General features: G+C 49.1%; 1 protein-coding gene across 5 annotated transcripts in view; it reads right to left on the bottom strand.

The window, feature by feature from the left end:
- The window catches only part of Slc36a1 (solute carrier family 36 member 1), a 43,458-nt gene that overhangs the window by 18,151 nt on the left and 4,287 nt on the right, over nt 1-21,020 (bottom strand). For 2 of the 5 annotated variants that reach the window (XR_006075380.2, XM_006984878.4), the window contains exons 1-4: nt 17,743-17,877; nt 6,928-7,072; nt 596-686; nt 41-129 (exon numbers count right to left, since the gene is read on the bottom strand). Coding sequence is in view for 4 of the 5 variants with exons in the window: in XM_006984878.4 (XP_006984940.1) it covers nt 41-129; nt 596-686; nt 6,928-7,067 (320 nt within the window). In the remaining variant the exon portion in view is untranslated. Of the gene's footprint in view, nt 1-40; nt 130-595; nt 687-6,927; nt 7,073-17,742; nt 17,878-21,020 lie in introns of those variants that run through there. The other 3 variants (XM_076542375.1, XM_042284019.2, XM_076542376.1) reach the window with 2 other exon arrangements.

The following is a 21,020-nucleotide window of genomic DNA, read 5'->3' as shown; positions in this document are numbered from 1 at the left end:
GGCAATCTCCGCCCCTCGGGAAGTGGCTCGGGGGTCTCACCTGCGGCATAAGTGATGAGCACACTTCACCAGGATACTCATGCAGTGCACGGCCACGATGCCAATCACCAGCAGGCTGAGAGGACCCAACTGGGCACCGAGGTTGCGGACAAAAGAGAAAGAAGCAGCAGAATTAGGAGAGAGCCCGAAAGAGACTGGATGTGCAGATGGTACAATGCTATGAAGGCACTTCTAGGGACAGAGCGCCGGACAGCAGGAGAGAGGCATGATCCAGGGGACTGGATCTGTGTGTGTCCTCAGCCCTGGTCTAGACGGTTGATCTGTGGACAATGGATCCACAGGGCTGAAGTCCCTGGCAGGCTCTGGGATGCAGCAGGGGTAGTTATCCTGAGGGTGGTTAGCAAGGTCAGCACTTGGACGGCCAACACCTCTGAAACCGTGATGGCGCTGGGCAAGCAGCTTACGTGTGGTGAGTCAAGGGGGGGGGCTGCCAGCTAAAGCCACTGGCCCCAGCTCAGAGCCTAGGAAGTGCCTGGCACACAGAGAGCCCTAATGCACAGCTTTCTTTCGAAGCATGAATGTCTAAAACCTTTACCAAGAGGCCTGCATTTTTCACTGCCAGCGGCAGCCCCAGGAGTCCGGTGCCAATGTTGCCTTTTAGCAGGTGGACCAAGGTCTGGAACCATCTGAGGTAGGAAGGCAAGGAGGAAGCATTAGTTACAATTAGGGCCCATGCTTATCCGCACGTTATCTTATCTGATTTCCCAAACAATCTTGTGATGTCTTATTTCATAGATGAGGGACCAACTTGTTCAAGGGGCATGCCTCCCAGGAACAGCACTTCCTGAGCCCTCCTCTCTTAGAAGCCAGTTCAGAGGGATAATGGAGGCTCTTTCTAGGCATCCCATCTTTTCTGGCTGCATTCAGGGCTGGATTTGACCACTGAGTGAACCACCCTGATGACTCCCAAAATGCTACAGAGGATGACAAGATGTAACTATGAAGGGTAGACCTCAGTGTGGGAAAACAGGGGTAATCAAATCAAATAAATAAATAAATAAAGTCCAAGCTGGCTGTGGTGGTGACAACATTTAATCCCAGCACCTAGGAGGCAGAGACACGTGGAGCTTCAAGAGTTCAAGGCTAGCCTGATCCTCACAGCCAGTTCCATGCCAGCCAGGACTATATAGTGAGTCTCTGTCTTAAAAACTAAAAACAAATAAACAAAAAAACTACTCGATAAATAAATAAAATAAAGCCCAACTCCTCTAACAGTCAGTCAGCCAGTACCATGAGGAACTCAACATTCCTACTAGGCCAGGCATGGTGGCACACACCGTTAATCCCAGCCCTTGGGAGGCAGAGGCAGGAGAATCTGAGTTCAAGGCCAGCCCTGGTCTACATAAGTTCCAAGACAGCCAAAGCTAAATAGAGAGACCCTGTCTTAAAACAACAACAACAAAAAGTTTCTATTGGACTTTGTGTTTGAAAAAATAAAAGCCAACTGCTCCTTTGGGCTCAGGACTAGAGAAGCCCTCTTCAGTGGTCCCTGGTCCACCCCTGTGCCCTAAGGACAGAAGTCCCTCTAAATTTGTACAGATTGCCCCCACTGTTTTATGACTTCATATAAAGCCTCTCATGTGTTCTCATTCATTTTTTTTCACTCCACAAATACTTGGGTGGATATGGATGAGTCAGATGTGGATGTCAGCCTCTAGAGATATGGAATATCTCAAGGGAAAGAAGAGATGAAGGGGTAGGGGGACAGAGCCAGGGAGAATTGAGGCAGGTGAGTGGGGGGCAGAGTCCTGAGGCCAAAAGGTGAAGTGTGTGTGGTGGGATGGGGGAGCTCACTGCCACAGGCAAGGGGAGGCTACAGGCCCTGCTGAGAAACAAGGATCACCTGAGGAATGGGTTGGGGTAACAGCAAGGGTGAGTCAGGAGTTTCCCCTTCTGGAGGCAGAGGCAACCCAGACCACACAGGAGGGTGCTGGTCGCGCTTTTCTTTGCCTCTTGTTCCCCCACGACAGAGTAGGAAACAGCTCAAGTGAGGTGCCCTCAATCCCTCAAGACTTGGCCCTGGACAGAAAAAATCCTTTTGCATAAATAGCCCTCAAGATCCTTCAAAACTGACATTTGCACACAAATCTGCATTTGGCAGAAATCAAAAGTCAACAACATGGCTGCCCACAAAGGCCATTCCTTCAGGTCTACCAGGAAGGTCATCTGATCTACCTCCATTCTAGCATCTGCAGGATGGACCATCGAGAAAAGGCCTTTGACTCCCAGGAGTCCTACAAGGGTCCAAGCCCATTATCAGCAGCCAGCAGCCAGGAGACAATGGGCTGTTAAGTCTCTGTCCTGGCAAACAAATGTTTAACCCACTGAAGGGCAAAGGTAAGTTTGTACCACACCCTCCCTCCTCCCTGAGCCCTTCCCCAAACTCTGCCGCTGTGCTGGGCTTCCTGGCCCCGACTTGGCTGTCTGTCGTTCTGCGTGGCCACTCCCTTCTACTCTGGGAATTGTTATCTCACCCGAACCGTGAAGTAACGGGACCGGGGCAAAGTGATTCCGAAGTCCCTTCCACTCAGAAACATCAGGATTCTAGGCCAAGGGTCAAAACTGTCCAAGATGATGTCCTCTCAGCACCAGGTGGGCATCACAGTATCACCTCTAAGGCTGACAGTCTAGCCACAGGGTAGGCTAGCTTCTGAAGACCTACCAGGCCCCTCTAGTTTTCGTTTGTGCTGTCAGTGGCTCTTAGGCTTTTCTTTTCTTTGTTTGCTTGTTTTTTTTTTTTTTTTGTCCCAGGTCTTCTTTTATTCTCTGATGAATTAAGGACCCCTGATATCTTTGCTTATGTAGGTTTTATCTACATAAGATAAGTTATATTGGAGCTGGAGAGATGGCTCAGAGGTTAAGAGCACTGACTGCTCTTCCAGAGGTCCTGAGTTCAATTCCCAGCAACCATATGGTGGCTCACAACCATCTGTAATGATATCTGATGCCCTCTTCTGGCCTGTAGACAATACATGGAGGCAGAACACTGTATACATAATAAATAAATTTAAAAAAAAAAAAAAGGCTTATGAAGACAAAAAAAAAGATAAGTTATATTACTAAAACCCAAATTTTAAATCTTACAATTTAAAATAACAGTAAGTCTAATATATACTAATAGTTTAATGATTAACATTAAATATGGGAATGGTATTGCATCTTTTGTTTTTATAAAGAGTCACTTAATTTTTTAATTTATGTGTATGAGTGTTTTGTCTGCATTCATATCTGTGAAACATGTAAGCTTAGTGCTCTCACAAGCCAGAAGAGAGTGTCGGATCTCCTGGGACTGGAGTTATGGACAGTTGACCCACCATGTGATTGCTGCGTATCAAACCTGGGTCCCCTGGAGCAGCAGCAACCATCTAGACCTCCAGGCACTCATTTTTTTAAAACTGTATTTATGTGTGTGTGTATGCGCATTCACATATGAGTGAGCATGCCCTCAGAGGCCAGAAGACGGTATGGGATCCCCTAAAGCTGAAGTTAAAGGGAGTTGTGAGCTGCTCAAATGTGGGTGCTGAGATCAGAACTCAGGTCCTCTGCAAGGGCAACAAATGCTCTTAACCACTGAGCCTGCGCTCCAGCACCACCTCGCCCCCATCACTGTTTAAAATATCTCCTAAATGTCTCACCTAACAGAAGACAGCTGGGCTTCTGCTTCAACCTTCAATCTACATGTGCTGCTTTGCTGAAAGTCTATGAGAAAGTGTGCTCTCCCTAGACACATAGCTGGAAAAAGGAGGAACATTTTAACCGCCTCTTCAACTATGGCAGTTCTTCTCTGACATCACTCCAAAATGAAATACATGGGTGCTTCGTTGTTGTTGTTGTTGTTGTTGTTGTTGTTGTTGTTGTTGTTGTTGTTGTTTTAAGACAGGATTTCTCTGTATAACAGTCCTGGCTCTCCTGGAACTCGCTCTGTAGACCAGGCTGGCCTCCAACTCACAGATCCACCTGCCTCTATGCATGGGTTCTTTGTCAGTTAGCTGCAATGTGGACTCTGAACCTTCCATGATCCCTTCCTTTAACGCACTGTTGCAGCTGTCTGCAGCGACCTTTCGCTCACGCACAATTTCCTAACACACGTGCAGGTTCCAAAGTTCTGAATACTAACCTCTCTCATGACAGCAGTTCAAAGCCACACTTTGACCTCACGGGAAAGCATGTGTGAGCTCATAGTGCTGGGTACAAGGGTGGCTTAGATGTTATGTTTGTTTGTTTTGTTTTGTTTTTCTAATTTTTCTTGAAAGCTCAAATTTCATGTGAATCACAAAAACATTGTTGATGGTTTTTCTTGAGTTAATGGGTTCGTTTCTTTCATTTTTCAAAGGAAATGCTTAAATACTAGGGTATGAGAAACCTAGTTAACTAGTTGTTCTTTCTAGTAAAATAAACCTTTTCTGTTAAAAAAAAAATAATGAACAAAAATTCCAGTTAGTTTAGTTGGCAACTGCCAATACTCGCACTCTGGGATCTGGTATTTTATATAGTGACTACCAAGAGACCCATGCTAAGGGTTGCAATTTTATAAGAATTAATGATCTCACTATCTCGTCAAGGACTTTTTTGGTTATTGGAGACAGGGTCTCATGCATCCCAGGCTGGCCTTGAACTCCCTATGTAGTCCAGAATGACCTTGAACTTTTGATCCTCCGGCCTCCAGCTCCCAAATGTTACCACACAGAGTTTATGTGTTGCTTGGAATGAGACTCTGCCGCCTGAGCTACGGCCCCAGCCCTCCTCGTGGACGATCTCAAGTGAAACTGGCCTTTTCCTTCTACTCACAGGTGACTAGGGGAGTGGAGACTTGGGGGGGGGGGCGATGGGGAGGGAGCTGCAGACACACACTGCTCCTGCGTCCTCATGCACATGTGAACAGGGCGAAAGGCAAATGACACCTTGGCACTTTTAGGAAGAGAAACGGTCTTGGGACCCCCAAAGCTCTGCAGAGCATATTTGGCAAACGGCTGTTCCAAGTCAACAAAGACCAGGAGGCAGCTAGCTGGTGTCTCAGCCTGCTGGCCTGGGGAAGCACACTGAGGTGGGACAGAGAACTGTTACAAAGGACTCAACAGGGCAACAAGAAGGAAAATGAGCCCTACTGTGTGTAAACTGTCCTACTGTGTGTAATAGTGCCCTAGTGTGTGTGATCCGCCCTAGAGCGTTAATGGAGGCTGCTGTCAGTACTGACAACAGCTCCATGGCCCTGGATGTTGGGGGAAGTCACGACACTCTGGCACAGAAATGCCTAAGATCTCTATTTTATCGCACTCACTATTCTTGGCTTTTAACTTCTAGAAGCTTAAGCAGCTCTTAAGCAGCTCTTCCAAGGTACTTTGCTCCTTAATAACATAGATGATAAGGAAGGGTGAGGGCTTCACATCATGTCCCTCATACAACCTAGGAGAGATTAACAAGGGTCCCCAATCAGCCTTGGCCCACCTGGCATGTTTCCTGAATAAATGCCTGGGTAGATCCTGTCCCCATACTGGAATGACTGATACTCTAAGACCCTGCTTTGCCCTGTGCCTTAGAAAATGTCCTAACACGAGCCAAAGGAGGGAATTGTCTGCTTGGCTTGATTTCCAAGAGACCAGAGAAAGTGATAAAAGCAACCTCATGAGGACAGTCCAGGCATGTGTCCTTGAACGGCTGACCTGTAAAGGCCAGGCAGCTGGTCTTGAGTTTCAGAAAGATCTCTATAAAAGTGAAAATTTAGACTGTGCACAGAAAGCACTGTGCAAACAACTGAAGATTGGAAGAAGTATTTCACAACCCCTGAAGGGAGTTCCTTCTCCCTGGGAGACACTGATGGGGCGGATGAGGCCAGAGGGAAGACAGGAAGGAGGTCCTGGCTGTCGCCAGCAACACCTTAAGCAATCTTTTCCACCACCTAAATCTGCAAATAAATCAGGACTCTACAGTAGTGCGCTGTATGGGTAATGTGCTACAAGCCAGAATCTTTGTGCTAGCAGAGGCAAGGAGCCAATCGTGTGAACAGATCATTCTCCATGCCCGGCTCAGTTCACAGGGGAAAATGCCCCTCTCGGGAGAGAGCGCAGGCAGAGGGCATGTCCCCACAACCTCCACAGTCCTCTGGAGCAGTCATGGAGAGTGGGGGCGTGTAGCATTACACTAAGGCACAAAGCAGCCCTCCCTTAAGTCACAGCCAACCCACAATGGAACACAGGAAGGGTGACAGCTGAGCCTGGGGATGAACAACAGGGCTGCCAAGGACAGGGTCCTGGGACCTTGGAAAAGGCCAGGGGCATGCTGGGAAACTCAGCACGGAACCCCTCCCTCTCAAGTTTGCAGGTCAAGGAGTAAACCTCCTACAGCCAGTCCAGTTTCCCAGTGGGCTTCTCAACCGGTCCTCGTATCTGGAGAGATTGAGAACCAGAGGGCCAGACTGTGCCAGAGGAGACTGGTACCGCTTCCAGGTTTGAGATTGCAGCCTCCTTATAGGACTGGACGCAAAGTGTCTCTTCCTTACCAGCTCTGGAGGGCTCTCAAATACAGCTGCCACTCCCTCCCTCAGCTCTGCCAGGAGGCTCTGCCGAGCAGGCGTTAATGGGGCCAGGAGGTATCTGACACTTGGTTCTAGCCCAAGAGATTATCCTCTAGAGGCTTTTAAGCCAAAGCTCTTCCTGGCCACCAGCCTCCTGGAACTAACGAGGAATAAGAAATGACTAGGACGGGGAGGAGCCCCTTGCTGGTCCTGCCCGCCGTCGTCGTCGATAGCCTGCTTTCCCCTGTCAAGCAGGGAGGGTGTGCAGAATGGGAAGACGGAGGCCCACACTGCTCCAAGGGAGACTTGGGGACAGGGGAGCCCACTCCATGTGGCAGGAAGTCACAAGTACTCACGTTGTGCTACTGTTCTCCCCTAAGCGCTGGTAAGAGCCGGGAGAGAAGTTGCCAAGGCCTTCAGATGGGCTCTCCTCGGGGCTCACGTCCGTGGAGCTGTAGTCGTGATAGTCTTCGTTCCGAAGTCTCTGCGTGGACATGGTAGCTGGGGGGACAGGGGCAGCGCTAAGACCTCCAGGAGCTGGGGCCTTCATCTCCAAGTGCGGGGTGGGCTCAGCCGCAGAGGTAGGCATTGTCCCAGCTGCTCCCAGGGATGGATGCCCTACAGACTGGGTCTAACCAGAATGCCCAGTGCCAACCAAGGAGAATGCAAGAGGCACAAAGTCCACCGGGCAGGCTGGGCCTGCTTGGCCTCTGCCTCCCCACCTTCCCACATGGTGCCACACTCATAAATTTCTAAATTCATTCTAGGGCACCTGGGCAACGGATAGGTGAGGCAATGCTGGGCAGGGCAGGGGAATGCAAGTGTGCACTTCCAGGAAGCCTTCCCTGGTCTTCTGGTTTGGTCCACCCCCACCCTCCTCCGACCTTATCTCTTGGACCTCAAACAGTAGTTAAATCACACACGATTTAACTACTGTTTCATGTGAGGCGACATGAACCTGGATGTTTCTTCAGATGTCCTTTGTATCCTCTGCCTTCAGCGGAGAGCGCGGTTATAATCATGAAATCCCCTCTGGGTCACCCAATTCTGCTCCAGCTCCACAGGGTCCCAGACCACAAACAACCCCCTCTTTCCCACCATGGGCTCAGGCCATCTCCCCCTCTTTGAAAGCTGTGATGGTTAATTTTAGCTGTCACCTCGACACAACTTACAATCGCCCAAAAAGACAATCTCAACGAAGGGCGGTCTAGATCAGGTTGGCCTGTGGGCTTGTCTATGGGGAAACTGTCTTCATTAAGTTAACTGATGTGGGAAGGCACCGCCCATTATGGGCAACACCACTCCCTAGAAAAATCAAGCTGAGCACAGACAAGCAAGAGAGCATGTCTATATTCATTTCTTTTTGCTCTTGACTGTGGATGCAATTAATTCTTTCAAGTTTCTGCCACCTTGACATCCCTGAAATGAATGGGCTACTGCCTAAAATTATGAACTAAACTAAACTCTTTCTCCTCCAAGCTTGTTTGCATCTGGGCCTTTCATCACAGCAACAGGGATGAAACTAAGATGGAGTGATCAGGAGGGCTCGTCTCCTCACCCTGGGCTCTTTTCTTGCCATGAACCTGAGTGCTGGAATAGGGTGGCTGACCACAGCTCAGAGGAAAAGGAATAGGAGCAGGAGAGACCAGGAAATACCCCATCTCTGTCTCGGTAGGTCCTCTCCACGATGCTGTGCTGGGGCTCACAAAATGATACCCCAAAAGTACAGTACGAAAGTACAGCTTTGGCATGCCAAGCACGTTGAACTAAAGGAGACCTGAAGGCCACAGAAACGACCCCAACAGCAAAGTCCATTGACCTTCTCCTGTCCCATGCCTCCCTCCCAACCTTTGCCCCTGGAGTGAATCTCAGAAACCAGACTCTCCCCCAAATTCTCTGCAAAGCAGCCACAAAACCTAAAATGGCCATTCTGTCCCTTCCGCCTTTGTAGACCTGTCCTGGAAGGAGAGAAAGATCCACATGGAGGCAGAAAGGACTGAGTCGTCAGACTGCCGGGGTGGATCTCAGCTGGCTTCCACTACCGCACACTCTGTGACCAGCTCTCCACACAGCTGCCCACAATTCAGCCAATCGGAGCATACAGATGGGAATGTGAGCTCAGAGTGGGCTGTTCCCCCTGAATCCTTTCATAGTCTTCTCTGAAGGCTCCCATATCACACAAAATGCTGACTGAATAAACACTTGCGCCCTCATTAACCTGTCTTGTTACAGGAGTGTGGGCCATGACCTTCATGATGGAGAGGACGGTGTCACGCCTTTCCAGCCCTCGGCCTTCTCTTAAATTTTTATAGATTTGCTCATGTTTAAAAGGTGGTGAAAGAAGTAACCCTCCCTGCCGTGTACTGAGGAGGGATGGTGAGGATGCGTCCTCTCCACGTGGCTGTGGGGAAGAGAGGAGGGGAGGGCTTCTCTCAGCCAGGTGAAAGCTGTGGAAGCCCCTAGAATCCTAGCCCGGTGCTAAGGAGCCTTCACAGGTCACCTCAAGCCCCTCGTTGCATAGATGAAGGCTCTCCCCCAAAGATGGAGGAACCTGTCCTGCTAAGCGGTAGCAAGGCAGGACGTCTATGTCCCTCCTGACTGCCTCCAGGTGTGGAAATGTCTACTGGTGACAGTGCCAGGTGCTGTGGACACTAAATGGGAAAAAGTCAACTCCATATCCTTCAAGAATCCGCAGTCAAATAAGGGTGGGAAAGTACATTAGCAATAAAAATGATCAAGACAACCCATCCCTTCTCCATCAGGCTCTCCCCCAGCACGCAGACACCAGCCTGGCTCTGAGATGCTATCTCAGGGTGAGAAGCCGCCTCTCCAACTGCCACCCCAACACCAGCTGCCCAGAAGATGTCTCTCTGCTCAGGGCTCCCCTCTGGAGGATGCCTGAAAACCAGCCCTGCCTCCAGCACAAGAGTGGTCCAGGGACACATCATCTTTTACCAACTGCAAGTCAGGAAAGGATCCGTGCATCCTCACAAAGGAACTACATAGTGGAAAGTCAGTAATGGGCTGTCTTAGTCCACTCTCCGTCGCTGTAACAAACTATCTGAAGCTAGGTAATTTATTAAGAAATGAGCAGGGTCTGTTGAGATGGCTCAGCAGTTGAGAGCACTGGCTGATCTTCCAGAGGTCCTGAGTTCAATTCCCAGCAACCACATGGTAGCTCACAACCTTCTCTAGTGGGATCTGATGCCCTTTTCTGGCAAAAAAAAAAAAAAAAAAGTGTACATGCAGATAGATCACTCATGCATAAAATAAATAAATCGAGAGAGAGAGAGAGAGAGAGAGAGAGAGAGAGAGAGAGAGAGAGAGAAAGAGAGAGAGAGAGAGAGAAATGAGCTCACAATTCTAAGGGTTCAAGTACCTGCTGGCTTCCCTCAAGGGTCTCACACTGCTTTAGGCACAGCAGAAAACCAGAAACTCATAGGGAAGTGAGGAAAGGAGGTCACAAGAGTGAGAAGAGGTCACAAGGTGAAAAGAGACCAAGGGGAGGAGCCATGCTCACTTCCTAACTGTCTATTCCCACTTGCTGGGCAACTACGTTAATCCCTCCATGAGAGTAGAGTGCCATGGGTCTCTTAAAGACCCCAACGTTTCTCAAGGCCATCAACTTGGGGTCAGAGCCTCAACATGACTTTTGGTGTAGATAAAGCACATTCAATCCACGCAGTGCCTGCAACCCCAGGGAGGAAGCTCCCTGTTCCACTGCCCGGGTTCCCACTGAGAGCCTAAGGGTTCCACTTACTCATGTGATGCAGAGATTCCAGCATATCCCAGGAAAGTAAACTCACACGTGGACCAGGAAAGGAAAACCTACATTGATGTAGAGAGCCGAAAACCTCTTCGTCATACAAGCAAGAGCTAAGAATAAGTCGAGGAGGCCTGGGTGTGACGTCAACCTCTGTCTCCGATTTGCTTGGTGACTCTGAACAATTTTCTTTCCTCTGATCTTAGTTTGCCAATGCAAACAGCAGTGTGGGAAGTGCAGACTGGAGCTCCTCTGCGGCGCTGATGTTCCGATCAGAGGTTGTAATTACTTATGTGAATATCAACTTATTTCTAGTCTCTGCCAACACACCCGATGCAGCTAAACAGAACCTTGTGTGTGAACCGTGAGTGTGGCTGAAGGCAGAGACAAAACAGGGCGACCCCCCAACCCCAACCCATCACCAAAGCCACTGTGGCCAGGGTGTGCTGGCACACCCTATAATCTCAGCAGCCAGGAGACAAATTACAAATTCAAGGCCAGCCTGAGCAATACAGTCAGACCCTGTCTGTCTCAAAAACCTAATTAAGCCAGGTATGGTGGCTCATCCCTTTCATCCCAGCCCTTGGGAGACAAAGGTAGGTGGATCTCAGCAAGTTCCAGGCTAGTCAGGGCTACATAATGAGATCTCATCTAAAAAAAAAAAAAAATTAAATACAATTTAATAATAAAATACAGAAAGTTTATTTTAAAGAAACTGCTGCAGCACAGACTCTCAGTTTATCCCTGACACTGTAAAGAGGTCTCTCTATGTCCTCGGTAAAAAGTGAAGTTCCTCGCAGGAGGATGAAGCTAAGGCAACTACTCAGAAAGAAACTGAAATCTCTAGATCTGTCAACTACCGATAGGGGGAATATGACTTAGCAACTCTAAGCATATTGATAACAGGGGAGATGCCACTTATAGGTGCTGGTTAATGATAAACTTAAAATAAATCAATAACACAGGATAAAGAAGCAGGTGATTCCGGGCTGCACCAGCAAGGGGAAGAAGAAGCAGGCAGACGGCAGTAGCACATGGCTTGGACATATGTTGCATTGTGTAACCGAGGAATGCGCTGAAAGAAGCATAAAGTTACAACACACTGTACATCCAGGGCTCAAGGCCAGGACCATGAAAGGGGTGGAAATCTAATAATCAAGGAGGCAATGAGAACATCCAACCTTGTGACTCAAGAGCTACGTTTGTTTTGTTTTGCCTTGTTTGTTTCTGGTTTTGTGATAGAGATCAAATCCATGGATGTTCTACCACTGGGCTGTATCGTCGGTACCCCTCTCACCCCCATTTTGTGGTTGGTGTTGAGACAGGGTCTTGCCCTTGAACTCACTCGTGAGATCTTCTGGCCTCGGCCTCCCAAGTAGCTGGGATTACAGGCCTTCCCTCCCAGGCCGGGCCACAGAAACAGTCTCTAAGGGCCGACACATACATTAGCCCTTTTCTTCGGGATCTTAAAGATCCTTCAGTGCTGAGATGGACAGGTGGGAAGGAGGAGGGAGGTGCTTGCTTGTTCAGGAAGAACCTTACATTATATTTGCACAGTTGTCCAAACGGACAAGGCCAGTCTGGGAGAAGGCATGTTTCCCAGGGCTGGGGATAGGGCCCAGCTGGTGGGAGACGATTGCTTGCCTAGCATGCACCAGGGCCCTGGTTCCATCTCCAGCACCAGTGTGGGAGTGCAGGTCTGTAATCCAGCACTCAGGAGATGCAGACAAGAAGGATCACAAGTTCAAGGCCATCCAAGGCTGGCCCGGGTTACAAGAGACCCTGTTTCAGAGACAGAGAAAAGGAGGGAATGGGAGGGCGCACAGAGAGAGTCCATCCCCAGCAAGGCTGGGCAGCAGCCCGTCCTCAGCTGGTACACCGGGGAGGGTATGCACAGCCACCCCAATCTACACAGGGCCTCCTCTTCCTCTTCCCTTTCCTGCTCCCCTGCTGGGCACCCACCACCACCACCCCCAGGCTCCCTTGAGGAAGCCAGGCATCCACACCAGCTACAGCAATTGCCAACCCCTGTCCCCTCGGGAGAGTTAATGGGGCCTGTTAATGTGAAATGAGGGTTGTGTAAGACGAGAAAGTTGAGGCAGGCTCGTCTTTCAGGTTCTTGAGGATAGCCACAGTTTATAGATGATGTGTGGTCCATCAACAGAGGGTAAAACCTCCACCCGGCAGTACCCCCGGGGAGGCTGAGGCAGGATTGCCAGGATGGGCTACAAAGTGAGACGACACAAACTCAGGGACCAAAACTGAACCCCGTACACACCAGAATAAAAACGACACAATGCCTCATGAATTTGTAATTTTGTGTTGCCTATGTGTTACAGTAATATTACTTTGGAATATACTCAGTTAAATATTAAAATGCAAAAAATTACTTCTTGGCCTTTTGACTAAGATCAGAAGTAGAAATTGCAAAGAAAAAAGATTTTTTTTTGCTAGATTTTAATGCTATTACATTAAATTTAGAAATCAGACAGAATGTGCATTCTTACCCATTGGCTCTACTCAGCCAAGTCTAGGAATCCTTATTTGAAATTTTTTTCTTTCTTTTGGACTCAGGGTCTCCTCTCTCTGTAACCCAGACTGGCCTCAAACTCTCCACTGTCCTGTGTCAGCCACTCAAGTGCTGGGTTACAGGTGTGCACCCCACCACTCAGCAGTTTGGGTTTTATTGGACTTCCTAAGTGACCCTGACCACAGTAATTCACATAAAGGGCTTCAAAATACATAATCTTATTATGATGCCTATACTTCAGGCCTCACCTCCCACCACAGTCAGGAACTGGTGGCAATTTTTAAAAACAGTTTTTAAGATTTAGTTTACTGATGTGTATGTATGTGCATTTTGTGTGAATATATGTCAGAAAAAGGGTGTCAGAGCCCCTGTAGCTGGAGTTACAAGCAGCTGCGTCCTTCCAAGGTGGGAGCTGGAAACCAAGCGTGGCCCTCTGGGTAGATGAGCAAATGTGCTTAACCTCTGAGCCACCTCTCCAGCACACCATGGTGATTACTTGCAAGCTAAAAGCACAGTCTATTATTTTCAGGCCATGAGTTGGACTCTGGAACGCAGAGCAAGCAGCAAATCCTTTTCTCTGGTGCTAGAATTCTAAAGACACGAGCAGAGGACACAGACTGAGTTGCCCAGTGCGGTCTAGAGGGAGGGAAGTGAAAACTTGTTACATCTACAAGAACAGTTAGAAACAGCATCGGGAAGCACTCCACCACGGCCACCACAGTGTCTTCTGCAACCCAGCCTCGTGCCCGAAGGAGTCCCATGCTGCGGGCAGCCCCAGGCCAGCTGCTGTTGTCCACAGTGCACGGCGACTAAGGGACAGGCAAGCACGCACACACACACACACACACACACACACACACACACACACACACACACACACACACAAAATGCCAGGGCCAGGTGTGACTTCAGAAGAGCCTACTCCAGCTTCTCACCCAGAGGCAAAGCAAGGCACACGCAGAGATGGCCCCATCCAGCCACCAGATGCTGAAAGATCACCTGAGATTCCGAGCCAGCAAACCACAGTCCCAGACCAATACCCTTCTATCACCAGATGGTACACGCTCTAACATGCCTAGCCCCAAACTGGTCCAGAGCTGGGTAGACAGGGGGTATTCTGCATGATATATACAGGCTGGCATCAGGAGTACAACTCCAGCTAAGTCATTTACTCTGCTTTTGTCTGGTTTCCTTCACCTGAGAGATGTTCCCAGTACACCAAGCTAAAATACTGTTAGGAAGATAAGATAAACAGCAGGCGCGCTGCCTGGCACACAGTGGACTCGGTGAGAGTAGTGATTGTTACCATGGAGACACTCTGGACCGGACAAAGATTCTTTACACAAACTTTTCAGTGCTTTTCCCAGTTAACACTCTACAGGAGTGTCCAGGTTTTCGACAACTTGGCACCTCAAGCCAGGATCACTGTATTAGTCGGATTCTCTAGAGTCGGGTTCTCCAGAACTGACTAGAAGAACCCAGTGGTTGTTCAGGCCACAGGGTTGGATGTCTCAGTGCTGGTCTTCATTCGGTACATGCCAGAATCCTAAAGAAGTAGGCTCTAATTACAGTGAGGGAATGGGTCTGTCAGCAAGAGCAAGCAGGCAGAGAAAGAGAGAGCTCTTCCTTCTTCCGTGTCCTTTATACAGGCTGCTAGTAGAAGGTGTGGCCCAGATTAAAGGTGGATCTTCCCATCTCAAAAGATCTGGATTAAAAGTGGGTCTTCCCATTTCAAATGATTTAATTAAGAAAAAAAAAAATCCCTCACAGATGTACCCAGCTGCTTGGGTTTGGGTTAATTCCAGCTGTAGTCAAGTTAACAACAAAGAATGGCCATCACAGTCACTCCGGAGAAGGGAATCTCAATTGAGAAAATGCCTACATCAGATTGCCCTATAGGTACATCTGTAAGCATTTCCTTGATTAATGATTGACCGTGGGAGGGCCCAGTTCACTATAGCTGGTACCACTCCTGAGCGAGTGGTCCTGGTTGGTGTAAGAAAGCAGACTGAGCAATCATGGGGAGCAAGCCAGGAAGCGGTGTTCCTCAATGGTCTCTGCTTCGGGTCCTGCCTTGCTGATTCCTGCCCCAACGCCCTTCATTATAAGCTATAAATGTAATACAGCCTCTCCTGCCCAACTTGCTTTTGGCCACGGGGTGTTTATTCACAGCAACAGAAAGCTAACTAGGACAAGGACTGAGATGGGTCTCTAACTTGGAAATGGTGAGCTAAGTGCCAAAGCCCTGCATTGCCCCCCCCCCCACAGGCAGACTGCCGAATTCACAGAGAGAGCAGCACAGAGGAGCACCCCCCCACCCCCTCCCCACAGGAACAGGTCACCGAGTCCTGGCTTGGGTGCCAGGCTTCCAAGAGCAATGTGTTTGGGGGTAGCCTCAGATTCAGCCTTCTGTGGTTTCCATGCTAGCTAGGTACCTGACGTACCAATCTGTGAGGTGGAGGTCGGCATTTTGCATCTGGCCAAAGGAAGGAGGCATGAGATCTCCAAGGCCTGAGTTTAAGTCAACAGAATAAACATGACTCTCCTTCACAGGAAAAAGAAAACTCACTTCAGGAACACGGTTCTAGAAAGGGTTAGCAGAAGCTTCGGGGGGCCAGTGAAAACAGAGACAAAGCCATTTCCCAGCCCAGCACAAGGTCTGGCTTCAAGACCGAGAAGAAGCAACAGCAGCCAGGAAGCTTAAGAGCTGAGACCCTCATGAGGTGGAAGTTGGGGCAAAAAGGAAGAAAACGGGGTGCTGGCGAGACAGCTGTCAGTAAAATCTTGCCTTGCAAACACAAGGACCTGAGTTCAATTCCCGAATCTAAGAGACAAAGCCAGCATGATGATGCCCTCATAATCCTGGTGCCAGAGAGGAGCAGACAGGTGAATCCATGGGGCTCATGGCCAGCCCGTCCTAACCAATCAGCAAGCTCAAGGCCAAGGAGACTCTGTCTCAGCAAAGGTAGACAGTGTCTGGGGAACATCACCTGAGGTGGTGCTCTGACTTTCACACACACACACACACACACACACACACACACACACACACACACACACGCATGCACGCACACATGCATGTGCACACACACAAACACACAGAGAAAGGAAGAGGGAGGGGGTGGGGGACAGGGAAAGAAGGAAGAGGCGGGGTAGGAGGGGGAAAGAATTAGGAAAGAGGGAAAAGGAGAGAGAGAAGGAAAACATAACTGGATTCAGGTCAGCTCTCTACCCAGCACGGCCATTTCACCTGCAACCTCCCCCAAGGTAATCAATGAAATGCCCAATGACAATTCCATGTGGCGACAAGGAACTCCACACGGTGTCCAACACAAAAGAGAACTGATTCCTTGCAAGTTTTCATGCTCAAAATCACTTCCCTGGCTGCACTGATCTCAACTGTACTCTCCAGAAATAACAAAATAAATCCCTCTCCCCCCGACTCAGGGCTAGACAAAGCCAGCTAAACATAGATGAGGCCGAACCAACAGCCACAGGGTTTAAGGAGAAAATAGAGACACAAAACAAAGAGGCTGCAGCAAGCGAGCACATACGTCACCAGGGCAGAGACAGCCTCAAGTAAAAGCTAAGTGCTGAGAGCCGCGCCTTCTTCAACCTCAAGAACATCTGTCAAGAAACATGGTCCATAGACGAACACTAAGGGCTGAGATGCAGTCCAGTGGAAGAGTGTTTGCTCAGTGTGTCCAGGGCCCTGGGTTCCATCCAAACAAAAAACCCTCTATGCTAAATAGACCTGTTAGTTACTATAAATTAGAATTCAAACAGGAGCCGAAAGAAGTCTCGGTCGTGAGAAGGATAAGTTGCCAGTGTCTAGTTTAATCATAATGGGGGTGGGGGAGCGAGGTGCGTTCAAGACAATCAGGAAATAAGTACAGGTAAAATCCCTTAAACAGACCTCAATGATGAGAATGCCGAGAAAAAAAAAAAGAACCCCAGGGAACTCTATCAGCCCTATTACCGTACACTGAAGAATGTAAACCAGCTGAGGATTCTGAGTCACCTAAGGCGTCAAGCCAGAGGTAAAAGCTAAAACACTATGCGATCCCCCAGTGTCAGTTTCTTCCAGGACACTATGTTGCTGTCCTGTTTCAATAAGCTTCCCCCTCCCCCCCCAAATCCATCCACATAAGCAGTCGCTACCAAAAGCTGCCAAATTAAGGAAAACAAAACAAAGCAAACGGTCTTCAAGTTCACGTGAGGGCTTCTCTACGCCCTGGCCCCTCTAGCCTGTTTCAGCTCCTCCTTCATATTTCCGTGTGACTTCCACAAAACTGCAGGACTGTTAAAAACGAAGCCTACAGACTGATGAGTGTGCAAAAAAGAAAAAAGAAACAAAAAAAAAAAAAAAACCATCAGCGAACAGAACCACACCCAGAGCCCAAGCCTGGCGTAGAGAACCCAGGCAGAGCAGAACTAAACAAGGACGCGCCCCACGGCAGAAGGGACAAGTGGCTCTTCTCAGGGCGAGTTTCCCCGCAGGAGACGTGGCAGAAAGCAAACAATTGCCGGAACTGACACCCTGCCGCGGGGGTATCTCGGAAGCCCCCACACAGCCCTGGGCCTCAGTTTCCCCTCCTATCGGAGGAGGGGAGTTGCAGTCTGGTACCCTGTGACCCAAGGCAAGGGCACGGCTCGTCTAGCCTCATTGGGAAACGTGGGGTTGACCGGAGCTGGGCATCCGTGAGACCCTCTCCATCGGGGAACCGCGACCGCACACCTGTCAAAGGGGCTCGGGAGACCCCACCCCACGGGTGACCTATCGCTGAGCAGCAGCACTGGCTTAGCGGGAGGACGCGGCGCCGGGCGCTGCAGCAGGAGGTTGACTCGGGACTGCAGCGCAAGGCGTGCACTACTCACCACTCGGCCCTGTCCGGCCCGGGCTCCGGCTCCAGCTCAACCCACCCCGCGCAGCCTCAGCGCCGACCCCTAGCCATCGTTTCTTAGTCGCCTGGACAGCCGCTTCCGGGCCCCGTCACGTGATGCCGGCTCCCTAGCCGAAGTCATGTGCTGCCGCGCTCCACGCTCCTCCTCCCAGGTCCTTGTTCCGCAGCGCCACCTGGCGGTGTCCAGCCGCTGATGCAGAAAGGGCCGCACTCCTGGGACCACCACAGCTAAGGCGACCTTGACTGGGGTGGGGGGGAGGGGCTGTCCCCATTTTTGCAACGTATATCAATGAGCTTGGACACGTTTATAATCACAAATATGCACCTTTGGGGGACGGGGAATAATGTGGCCAGGCCTGGTGGTACAAGATTGCTATCCCAGAGCAGGGAAAAAGGAAAGTTCAAGACCTGTTTGGGTACAGAGTGAGTTCAAGGCCAGCTTGGTTAACTTAAAAACACCTTATTTCAACTTAATTTTTTTTAATTTATTTATTTTATGAGAATTAGTATTTTTGCCTGCTTGTATGTCTGTGTAAGGGTGTCAGGTCCCCTGGAACTGGAATTACAGACAGTTGTGAGCTGCCATGTGGGTGCTGGGAATTGAACCTGCGTCCTCTGGAAGGGCAGTCAGTGCTCTTAACCACTGAGCCATCTCTCCAGCACTCAATTTAAATTTTTTTACATGGAGGGTGTGTGTGCTGGAGAAATGGTTCACTGGGTATAATGAGGACCTGAGTCAAGATTCCTAGCACCCACATAAAAAAGGCAAACATGGCAATGTGTGCCATAACACCAGGGTGGGGGGCCAGAGGCACAGAGATCCCTGGGCGTTTTCAGCAACTAACTGATCTAGACAAAACAGTGGACTTCAGGTTCAGTGAGAGACCCTGGCTGAAAAAAATAAATAAAGGTGGAGGGAGCAACTCCAGGAGACAAAGAACATCACCATCTGATGTCCCTCTGCCCCGTCCCCACCACATACACACACATATACTCCATACACCACACACCCACATACTTCATACACCACACACACACACATATACTCCATACACCACACACATACTCCATACACCACACACACACACACACACACACACACACACATATACTCCATACACCACACACACACACATATACTCCATACACCACACACATACTCCATACACCACACACACACATACTCCATACACCACACACACACACATATACTCCATACACCACATACACATACACCACACACACATACTCCATACACCACACACACACATACTCCATACACCACACACACACACATACTCCATACACCACACACACATACATATACTCCATACACCACACACACACACATATACTCCATACACCACACACATACTCCATACACCACACACACACATACTCCATACACCACACACACAAACACATATACTCCATACACCACATACACATACACCACACACACATACTCCATACACCACACACACACATACTCCATACACCACACACACACACACATACTCCATACACCACACACACATACATATACTCCATACACCACACACATACTCCATACACCACACACACACACATACTCCATACACCACACACACACATACTCCATACACCACACACACACATACATATACTCCATACACCACACACACACACATACTCCATACACCACACACATACTCCATACACCACACACACACACATACTCCATACACCACACACACACACATACTCCATACACCACACACACATACATATACTCCATACACCACACACATACTCCATACACCACACACACACACACACATACCCCATACACCACACACACATACACCACACACACACATACTCCATACACCACACACACACATACATATACTCCATACACCACACACACACACACACATACTCCATACACCACACACACACACACATACTCCATACACCACACACACACATACTCCATACACCACACACACACATACTCCATACACCACACATACACACACACACACACATACTCCATACACTACACACACACACATACTCCATACACCACACACACACACACACACACACACACACTCCATACACCACACACACACAGGTACACACATATACCTATGCATACATATACTCCATACTCCATCACACGTATGCATATACTCCATACGCCACACACATACTTCACACACACACACACACACACACACACACACACACAGTAATTAACAAATAAATGTGAAAGACTTTTTTAAAAAAGGAAAAGAAAAAAAAAACACAACTTGCAGAGTCCTTCTCCACACTGGCTGGTCCGAGATCCCCACCCAGGAGTGGTATCTGGAAAGACATAGGGAGATTTGGATCCTCCTCCTGCTGAGAGCTCTCATCAGCCAGCAGAAGTGCTGGAAGTGCTGAGTGTCAGTCCAACACTTGCTGTAGTGTGGCAGAGAGGAACCCCAGGCCTGTCTGTCGCCATCACTTCCCGCTGGGTGGCTTCTGAGCTCCCTGTAGGTTCCCCATCTAGAAAATACTGCTTTTCCCCATCTGGAAGCAATGCTCAGCTCTTCCCCTTCCCTGGTCATTCGCAAATCACATAACATCTATCACTTAAAGAAGCCTCCTTCTGCACCTAACAGTAGGGGGTCACTTCTATTCTCCCCTAAACCCCACCCATGCCCCACTCTCAAGGGTGATGGGTCCTGAAATGTCATGAACTCTGCTCAGATCCGCTCTCCTTTGCTGGTACATTGTTCTCTGTTCCATTTTGGGTACACTCAGCTTCCATCCCCTGTGCTGAAGGTCTTGTATCCTACAACGTGCCTGGGCCCGTGCAAAGCTCCCTTGTATGTTAACTGGTTTAGTCACTATGGACCTTCAAGATACATGTCAGAACACTGGCAGTGGCCAATCCAGCACCACTTTCCCAGAGGAGGCTTCCAAGCCCTGGCTGCAGTGAATGCTATGCTGCTCTTGCAGGACAGTAACCACGGAGGCTGGGACATAGAAAGCCAGGCCCTCTTTTGTCGGTATCCCAAGAACAAAATGTCACTGTTCACGGACCTTTGCTAGAGCAGAAGCATTCAGCACTGCTAGAGATTCAAATATTTTGGAAGCCACAGCAACACGATTCAAGAACCCATTAAGTAATGTGAATGATGTAGATTTTGGAACAATTAGAAAAGAGAAAATGGCTATGAAGAAGGCTAGGCTCCATGAGGACACTGTGAGCTGTGCTAC

The sequence above is a fragment of the Peromyscus maniculatus genome, chromosome 8, assembly GCF_049852395.1.
Source record: "Peromyscus maniculatus bairdii isolate BWxNUB_F1_BW_parent chromosome 8, HU_Pman_BW_mat_3.1, whole genome shotgun sequence".
Taxonomy (NCBI): Eukaryota; Metazoa; Chordata; class Mammalia; order Rodentia; family Cricetidae; genus Peromyscus; species Peromyscus maniculatus.
This window is presented reverse-complemented; position numbering and strand designations above follow the sequence as displayed.